The sequence below is a fragment of the Cynocephalus volans genome, chromosome 2 (genome assembly GCF_027409185.1).
Source record: "Cynocephalus volans isolate mCynVol1 chromosome 2, mCynVol1.pri, whole genome shotgun sequence".
Classification (NCBI taxonomy): Eukaryota; Metazoa; Chordata; class Mammalia; order Dermoptera; family Cynocephalidae; genus Cynocephalus; species Cynocephalus volans.
The window spans coordinates 68,031,080-68,041,554 of record NC_084461.1 but is presented as its reverse complement, the minus strand read 5'-3'; the positions used below and the strand labels follow the sequence as shown (position 1 = coordinate 68,041,554).

Below are 10,475 nucleotides of genomic sequence, written 5' to 3'. Positions count from 1 at the left end.
AGAATAACATTTGTTACTCTTCTCATCCCAACATGAAAAGAAATATTTAATAGAATTAAAACTTTTTGGCCATATTTGGAAGAATTTTTAACCTACTAGCAATCCTAAGAACATTTTAGGTGCCTAGGTTGTCTGAGTCTGGTTGTAAAGCCATCCCATGGGGATTTTCATTCCATTAAGTGGAATATATCATTGGGATTCCAATGGTGAGTCACAGATGCTTGCCGCAGGAATCATCATGTAAGAGCATGATTTAACTTTAACTTAAAGATATGGTGACATTTCACTTATTAGTTTTACAGGTACCATTCTTAGTTACTTGGGACTGGGATTTCCAGAGTACAGCTAATACTGACTCATGGCAGGAGTCATTTTGAGAAGGACATAGGGCAACTCCAGTTACTGAACAAGTGTTGACAGTCCCCATCCAAATGGTACCCAGGGAAGGTGGTAAACACCTGCCTGCATATTCTTTGGTGGAGATGCATCTTCACCTTCAGGCATCTAGTACCTGGACCTTTAAAAATTTCAAATGATAAAAATAACTAGCCTTATTCTGGTTAAAAACTCACTCTGTAGCCTTCTAATAATTTAATTCCCATAATAGCTTGCTTAAAGGAGAAAACGAACTTGTCAGAGTAATGAGAAGTGTATTCATAGTTTTTAATTTTTATATTTCCTGATGCTTTGACATCCTGGGACCTTGCTGACACTGGAGGGACAGACCCTCCTGGGGTTAACAAGTTTCTAGAGATAGAAAACAACTCTCCTGGGAGCAGGCCTTTCCTATACAAATCAGCCAGTCCAGAGCCCGCACACCAACCACCTCCTTCATTGGGCTCTCACACTCTGGGCCACTATTTCCCTGCCCTCATCACCTGGGGCCAGGCACCAAACAACTAGAGACAGCTCCTATGCCCAGAGTCCCCTGAAATTTTCAAACTAGCCAGTCCTAAACCTGTTTACCCCGCCTTGCCCATTTCTTCCTGGATAAAGGCTCTGCCCACTTTTTCCCCGTGCTCCCTCTCCCTCCCAGCTGACCCTGGTGCTTTCCCATGTGATAACAAACTATCTTCTCAGTGTCAGTTACCTCCTGATCTGTTGGCCTCACCATACCTGAATAATAATAATAATAATAATAATACTTTACATTTTAAAACAAGAAGGCATAGTCCAATTGGAAGTCATAATTATTAGTAATTTAATTTCCAGAATTAATTTTCCAGAATGTCATCCAGGTGGAATCATACAGTACAGCTTTTCTCACTTGTCAATGTGTATTTAAGGGTACTTGATATCTCATTTCTTTTTATCACTGAATAATGCTCTGTTCTCTGGATGTAACACAGTTTGTTTATAAGGACATCTTGGTTGCTTCCAAGTTTTGGCATTTATGAGTAAAGCTGCTATTCATTATGTAAATTCTTGTGTGAACATAGGAAAATAAAAGACCAGTCTAGGAGAAAACACAGATCAGTACCATAAGAAAATTCCCCACAAGTCCTTTGGCTATAAAAGAAGTAATAAAACAAACTTTTTAAAAAGAGCAAAGCTAATTTCAAAGAACGAGCAACAACATATCATATTAAACACATAATATGAACTGGCACTTCCATCCGTATTGGGAATATAATAGAATAAGCCAGTCAGGTACTTGATCTCAAGAGATTCGTGCATTAATAGGAGAAAAAGATCAGAAACAAGTTTCATAGAACAACAAAAACTACATCAAAAATAAGGTTCCCATCCACCATGTTAGTATGTCATGACCTACCCTGCTGTCGCACCTAGTTGAACCTGAACATTCCTGTCCACAGCTGTTGGAAGAGGCAGCATCAGGAGAAAACCCACAGGTCTGCCTAGGGAAGTCATGAAAGACTCCTTGAAGGTGTCCCAGTTTGGGGGCAGAGTTCAATTAAATATTTTGAACCCTATTACATTCTTTCACTCCAAGGAAGGATAAAGAAGAAAGGGGCAATGACCAGTCTTAATGAAGACTCTACAGCAGCAATCAAAAACAGCTCAGTCAGGCTGGGCTGTTCAGTCAGACTGGTTTCTCCAGTGAGCGGAAGCAGAAGCAAAAGGCAGCCCTCCTTGAGAGGACAGGAGGCTGGGTGAGCCCCTTCCAAGTCCTGCCTGCTTTCTCTCTACTCCGTGGTGAAACTGTATGTGTAGTTTTGTTTAAGATTATAAAATAATTTAAATATGTAGTAGAGATTACTGGGGTGGAGGGGAGGATGATCTTTAAGGAACTGGCAGGATTAAATTTAAAAAGGGCATCTTAAAGTAAGCGAGTTCAGGGTCAGGCAGAAGAAGTTTTCATTTTTCTTTCCAAGTTGGTATGAAGTAGCAACATAAATGAGCCACTGAGAAATATAGCCACACCTGGCATCTTTCTTATCCTGTCTGGGTCAGTGGCATTACCTGAACCTCTGTTATCCACGTTAAAAATAGACTCTTCCCTCTCCCCCATATTCCTCCTTCAACTAGTTTTAAAACTCCTACAAATTTTTCCTTTTTAACCCTTTCTCTATTGTTGAGCCTCTCCATTCTCTTTTGCTACCACCTTCATTCAGGTCTTAATCTTTCACTTTGGGAATTCCAAGTCTCCTAATCAGTTTCCCTCTTCTCATGCCGTTGTCATCACTTTTCTAACACTCAAAACTGGTAAACAACTGTTTCCTGATTAAAGTGGCCTGGTGGCTCCCACTGCCTAAGAGAAAAGGAGCAAACTCCTTAGTACAGATAACGAATTTGGTCCCTACTTTATAGTGTGGTGACCCCACAAACTTGTGAACAAGTCACATCAGTCACTTGGCTCATGTGCCTCTGTCTGAAAGCTCTGAGTCTCTCTGGTAAACCCTACTTGTCTTTCAAGACACAGCTCATGTTCCTTCCCAATTAGAAGAGACTGCTCTCTTTGGGGCTCTCACCACAACCTGTGTAGTGTTCCATCATAGGAGTTATAGCAAATATTCAACTTATCCATTACAGGTCTCTCTCCCCCACTAGACTGTAAGTTCCTTGAGGTAGGAACCATTTCTGAATTATTTGTGCAGCCTCAGCACGTGACACATCAATTAGATGCCTGCTCCTTTTCCTCCTCGCCAAGTTCCTAGTGAGTCCTGTAGTCCCATCACGAGATTACCTCATGAAAGACACAGGTGACCAGATCAATTGTGGTCTCCAGACCAAAGCCTGGTGAGTATAAAGGAGAGAAGCAGTTACAGTGAAGAGTAAGACAGTGACATTGATTTGGACACTAGAACACAAGAGCCTGAGCTCCTTCTACTGAGGTCCAAAAGCTCCCTTGGATCCTGCCCTGCTTCATCCAAGACCTTCTTGGGCTCATTTATTCATTACATTCTCATTTTCTATAGAAAGAATTTGCTTAGCAACTATCCTCATCTTTCTAACACTAAACTAATTTTCTTGCATTAATTCATGAATTTATGATTATAAGTAGATTGTAGGCTCCTACAAGGTAGGCTCACACCCTAAATAACTAGGTGAGAGATAAAGCATTTTTCTATATATTTACTAGGTAGTCAGTTTTTTTAATTACAGGGAAAAAAAAAAAAAAACAAAGAAAAAACAAAACCCAAGACCCCAGGTCCAACAAACAAGCAAGTAAAACAAATGGGTCCAAATTACTTTTAATAATTTCCCTCTGAATAAATGAGCACAAATCTGGCTAATTAGCAATTACATCATTCTTACAGAGCCAAAAGATACTGTACTTTTAAGAGCTCTGCATTTTTGAACAATTGGATCTCTTCTCAAATTCTCTTCTAGGGTTAGAATTGCTCTGCCAGTCTTGGGAAATAGCCTTCAAATGCTAAGGGATCTCAACACAATACATTAGACCTGAGAACCTGGAGGAGACAAATAGGTGGTATTCAACCACGTACTTATTCTGTATTTGAACTTCTTTTCAAAAATTTTCTATGTATATAGATGCATATAAAGACATACAACTTTTTCATAAATGTATTATACATGTTCTTTTACAACCTCCAACGTGTTACAACATCTTTCCACATTAATAAAGGTAGATTTTTCAGTGTCTGCATAGTGTTCTATTTGTACATCAAAGCCTTAAAAATATTATTGAAAATTGATGTACAATTACATACAGCAAAATACACATATAAAATGTACAACTCAATAATTTTTTTTGCCTATGCACACATCAAAATAACCACCCCAGAACAAGATACAGAACATTTTCATCATCCAAAAATGTTCCCACATGCCCCATTCCAGACAATACCCCACCCAATCCCATAGATAACCACTATTCTGACTTATACCAGCATGCATTAGTTCTGTCTGCTCTTGAACTTCATATAAATGGATACATATAGTATGTACTCATTTGCGTCTGCTTCTTTTGCACAATGTTTTAAATATTTACCCTTATTGTTGCATCAGTAATTCAAATTTTTTTTAGTGCTGTGTGTTAAGTTCATTGTATGAATCTACCATTACTTATCAATTCTCTTGTTAGTGGAAATTTTGGTTGTTTTCTGTTTTTGGCTAATAAGAAAGCTGCTATGAACATTCTTGTACAAGTCTTTTTATGTGAACATGTGAACACTTTTCTCTTGAGTATATGCCTATAGATAGAATGACTGGGTCTTATGGTAGAGATATACTCATTTTTATTAGAAACTGCCAAAATTTTTCTTTTTTTTCTTAAAAGTTATCACTAGTCCTTACATCAATCTTTCTGGTAGGTATGTACTGGTAGTTCACTGTGGTTTAAATTTGCCTTTCCTGGATGAGCGATACTGTTGAGTACCTTTTCATATTCTTTTGGCCATTTGAATATGTTCTTTTTTGAATTCTGTTTAATTTGTTTGCCTATTTTTAATTAGGTTTTTTGTTTTGGTTTGGTTTTTGGTTTTTGTTACCAGTTTACAGGAGTTCTTCACATATTCTGAACATGAGCCCTTTGTCACATAGATGTGTCAATGCTTTTTTTTTTTTTTTTTAAAGAAAATGTAGTTTTATTAATATATTTTCTTACATTCTAGGATGTCGTTGCGGAGCAGTTGGGCAGTTGGGAACGAGGAGGAGAGTGGAAAGGGGAAGGAAATGTGATGGAAGAAGGAGGAAGGAGGAGGGGTGGCCTTGAGGCCTGTGGCACCCTCCACATTCCCACAAGGGAGACTGGGGGGCTTCCAGCGTGGCTTGGTCATTGCCAGGCTGGGTGCAGATGTCAGGGGGGTGTGGCAAAAGCCCTTACCCCCCACCACTCCAGCTTGGGAACCCGGGGTCCTTCTTGCTGAGGGTTGGTGGTTGTCACTGGACTGGTTGCAGGTGTTGGGGGCATTGCTGAGGCCCCCAGACCTCCCCACTTCCTAGCTTGGTAGCCCAGGAGACTTCCAGTCCATCTAGGTGTTATAGGTGTTCTTTGGTGAAATGAGACTTTTACTAGTTAATGTGAAACTTTGTCTCTGGTTGTGGGTACTTTTTCTTTCAGTTCTGTGTTGGCTTATTTGCTGTTTCCACCACTTAAATTCTGCACTGGAACTAATTTGTTGTCCTTTGCTTATTTCTAAAATGGGGGAACTTCCTGTGGGGAACAGTAACTGAGCTGTGTGGTTTAGCTAAATTCCTGCTTTGCTGCTCTTTCCCTAGGGAAGGCTTTTGTGCAGCTCAGGGCTTAATGGTTGGCTTTATAGGTACTTCTGGCTCTCATGCAATCTTGTGCACCTGGGTTGTGTAGAAACTCTGGTCTGGGCCTGAATCTTTTCATCAGATTGCACCCCATGCAATTCTATATTCCTGACCAGTCTCCTCTGAGTAGTCCTTCACTTACTGGGGTGTAGATCAGCTGTCCTTGCTGTGCCCCACTGTTCCTCCAGTGGCCCATCTCCCCCACCGCCTGAGCTCCAAACACTTCCCATGGGAGGGGCCATGATTTGGTCCCTTGTGATGACTCACCGGCTTCTGTGTGCCTTTTTTCAGTTGTCTGTGGCTCTCTGCTCCTATGTGGGTCCACAGGAACCCTTTTCATGGTCTTACTGGCTTGGGGGCCATCAAGGCCCTCTTCTCCCCTACTGCCTCCATGCAACTTCATCTGAAGGGCATGGCTGCAGCTTTTGCTGGCTCCTGCTCATGCTCTCAGCAGCTCTAGCCTGGAAGTGGACAGGGCTCGAAATGGTCAAAGCGGTTTTTTCTTTATCTCATCGTGGCTTCTCCTGCCTTCCTGCACTCCATAGGTCTCTCCTCTTCCCCAGAGCTCTAGTGGCCCCAGCTTGGCAGTAGTTGCTTTTTTATATTTGTAAATTGGTTGATTTGTGGGAGAGTCTCCATCAATGCTGTCTTTTGATGATAAGTTTTAAATTATGATGAAGACCATTTATCAATTTTTTCTTTTATGGTTAGTGCTTTCTGAGTTATAAGAAACTTTTGCCTACTCCAAAGTCATAAAACATTCTCCCTTTTTTCTCTTCTAAATGCTTTATAGTTTCGGCTTTCACATTTAGGCCTAAGTCCTGTCTCAAATTATTTGTGTCTGGCATGAGATAGGGATCAAGGTTGTATTTTTCCATACGGATAGCCATTAAAAATGTACTCTTCAACAGAATACGTTTTATAATTCTCTTATGTGTTTTTCCTACTGAGAACAGTTTAAAAATACACCTTTAAGTCTTAATCTAAGTGACATTCACCTTAAAGATTTTTTGACATAAAATTCCACCACAATATTAAAATTAAAAAAAAATATTGTTAAGGGTAAGATAAGTAGTAAGAATAACATTCTGAACAAATGAGTTTTATTTCAAACTTCATCAAAATGCAGTTCAGTTATAAATTCAAGTCTCTTTAGTAAGTCATGTAATGCATGGCCACTGTAGAAAATTTATAAATTCAATATTTTTCACTATAATTTTAAAAATTATTCTTTATTATAGTTGTTAAAATTTTATAATAAAATTGTACCCTTTGCCTTTGGCAAACAACCACAGAAAATAAAGTTTTAGCTATTACTTGACAAATAGCACTGTATTCAATGGAACTTGAAATTTAAAGTGGAAATACTATAATTGTTGTCTTTAAGTATTTATACTTAAATATAATGTTTCATGTTATATTCTTAGTGCTATCTGTAATGGACATACTCACATGATAAGTCTAAAAAAGGAACTAACTCAATCTGTTGAGAATTTACTATGTGATGGGTATTGAGCTAGATGTCTCTATTACGTAAATCTTAAACCTTACAACAACGCTAAAAGAGAATTCTCACACACTGCCCCCCCCCATTTTAAAGATGAGTAAGCCAAGAGCCAAAGGTGTTAAAGATTTCCCAAAGTCTATGTGAAAGTGGCTAGTAAGGGATAGAGTTGGGATTGTTAAGGGAAGTCTGTCTGAATTCAAAACCCAAGTTCTTCTCTCTGTATAGGACTTTATTCTCTGGGGGAAAAAAGACTGATTCACAAAAGGTAAATTATATACCTTAGGACATTCACTGGTAAACTACTTTTTAATAAATCAAAGAAGCAATGTATTTTTCTGAATGCCTTGCTCAGGACTATGCCAGACACTGTAAAGGATATTTAAGTATCCCTTACCAAGAAGAAATTTACAATCTAGCTGAGGAGACGTAACTAACATGCATGCCCAAATTAGAGCAATATTAAATAGTTAAAATTAACTGTTAAAGTGAGATATGGAAACAGATGACATATGAATTTTTGAAATGAAGGACTGTGCTAGAGCACACTGAGTTGACTTTTAGGGTGGGTCCACACTATGAAGGTCTTTAAAGAAGAAAATTTACTAAAATTGAATTTAAACCCTTAGAGGTTTCTGATTTGGCGTAGAGAGGTATTTAAGAAAGTTTTGTTTAGCAGAAAAACTCAGGGTATCTCTGAGTAGAGTGTGAGAAATGAAGTCATAGAGAAGTAGTTCATGAAATTCTAGGAGTAGAACTCAAATGAAGGTGGTGGCAGTAAGAAACTTGGAAAACAAATGATATAAGAATTAAAACTGCTCTCCAATAGTATCTTGCTCACTACAGACAAGACACTATAGAAACAAATAATACAAAAATTATATTCAGCAACTACTATGCTTCCCAATAATATCGAAATTCTATATCCATCTAACTTAACCCACAGCTTCAGGAAATGGATTAGATCTTGGTGTGAGAAAGCTGCCCACCCCTGTGAAAGTTAAAAACTGCTTTTAAGCCATCTTCCTTTTCTGTGATCTCTGAAATAATATGTTTTCCAGGAAAAAAAGGAAAGATAATACCATATTTTTCGGAATCTACGTAATCCAAGTGCCAATAAAATGTGATTTATAGCTGTTATGACACGTGGATTCCTTCAATTACCTTCAGAATATCAAGATTACTTTTTATAAACAGGTTCAGAGTGTCATTTTCCTACATTATTATTAGAGTAGGCCCACTAAACTCTTTTCTTCCCAAATCTTTTTCGTAAGTGCAGTTTTATAAGGACATATGCCTAAGAGAGTAAGCACACAATAAGTGTTTCTTGATTGGATGACCTGAGAATGAACCAACAATCATAATTTACAGGGTAATTAATTCAGATCAATGCAGAGAAAAACTATGAAACAAAAACAGGAAATAATTTAGAAGAATCTTCTTAGAGATTAACTTTGATTCCAATGGCTTGTCTAAATTCATTGTTTTGTGGTTTCGAGATGTCATAGAAAACTTGTTTTTTGTCAAATTGATTTCTAATATAAAGTAAATCTTCAATAGAATAGTTGTCATCTTTTCCAGTCCAAATAGTCAGGCTGTACCTGCATTAAAATAAAACAGAATTATAAAGTTAAAAGTGAAAGATAAAAAAGTGATGAGCAATTCCAGTGAGCCTAAAAATACTCTCATTTGTATCAACCCAATTACACAGATGAAAAAATTAATTAGCAATGGTGTAACTGCTGTTATCTAAATTAAATAATTGCTCTATCTGAATTACAGGAAGGTTAAAGAGTTTTAGAAACCCAGACTGGTGGCACTAAACACAGGTCAAATTTTGGAAAAAGGATCTGAAGACATTGTGTTGTTGGTCAAGGAATCTGTTCTCCCATGAAAAAATTACAGCTGTAACCTGGGTTTGTTCTGTATCCTGGTCGGAGTGAAAAGCATGACTGGAAGAGAATATGAAAAGACACAAATGACATTCTCCATATTCAGAGTCACTTATGATGACTCCACTGTCCCTTTTGGGCATGTATGTCTGAGATACAAGAATGCCAAGAGATGTCAATAAGAATGAGTAAGAACTAAGAATGAATAAAATTCAGATCCACTTCTGAAAAGTGAAAAAGCAGTAATAATATATGCAAACTTATTATGAATAAAAGAATAGGCTCAGAATTTTAATGTTATTTAAACTGTATATTTCCATTTTTCTTCCAGTGACTACTGATGCATTAGAGTCTAGGGAAGTGCAAAGCTGTTAAGTAGTTTCATATTTATTTTTCCTCTATAAACTTTTCAGAGTCCAGGGAAAAATCTCCAAAGCATTTCTTCTACTAATGATAAGAAACAACTACTAACAGAGGTATATGGTCTATGGTCAGTGGTATATGGGTATATGGTACCTTCACACATTCCTGCCCTTACAGATGGTGACACCATTCTGGAAATATAACAGAGGAAAGTACTTTGGATTTTGTCCCATAGCAGTATTATATGACAAACTAAAAAGCATTTTAATGTACAGCTGAAGACAGAAAAGGAAAAATGAAATTAGCTTTAAAACCTATATTTTTTGCTAAAATGTAATCTTTATTACTTTATCTGGGCACCATGGTGACAAGCCTTATAAAAAGATATGAAGTTAAGCATTTAGGTTAAAAGAAGAGATTTTCAGTGTTATTCTTCCTCTTTTAATATTCCCTTCATTGTATTTAAACTGAAATGGAAAAAATAAAATTGCCTAAGGGTATCTTAAATTGTATTCATTCAAATCAATCCTCAAACTTAACTTTTATAAACCATTTTTTATTGTGAAATACATACAGAAAAAGGTACATGAAACGTAAATGTAGATTTTAACAAATTATTATAAAGTGAACTCCAGAATAACCAAGAAATAGAAGAACATGGCCAGCACCTCAGGAGGCACCAGTGTGTTACTGCTCCATCATAACCTCTTCTCCCCCTTGAGCCCCAAGTACAGGAGAGAGAAAGAGAAATACTGAGGGACTATTCCAGACTGAAGAAGGCTGAAGAGACACAATACCTAAACTCAGTGCATGTTCTTGGAGAGTTTCCTGGATCAGAAGGAAAAAAGAGGCAGTGCTGGAATGGTTTGTAAAATTTGAATGGGGTCTGTGGACTGCATGATAGTGTTTTATCAATACTGCCTTCCTGAGTGGGAGGCTGTATAGCAGTAATATAGAAAATTGTCCTTGTTTGGGGAGGTACGCACAAAGTACTTAAGGATAACGAGGCTCACGACAGAAAAAATATAAAT

At 37.6% G+C, this 10,475-nt stretch overlaps 1 protein-coding gene across 1 annotated transcript in view; it reads right to left on the bottom strand.

Annotated features, from left to right (window-relative positions):
• Positions 1 to 6,927: 6,927 nt before the first annotated feature.
• Positions 6,928 to 10,475, bottom strand: part of FAM151B (family with sequence similarity 151 member B) — a 39,179-nt gene continuing 35,631 nt past the window's right edge. Inside the window, exon 6 of the mRNA XM_063087105.1 lies at positions 6,928 to 8,790. Coding sequence (XP_062943175.1) covers positions 8,631 to 8,790 — 160 coding nt within the window. The 3' untranslated portion in view covers positions 6,928 to 8,630. The remainder of the gene's footprint in view (positions 8,791 to 10,475) is intronic.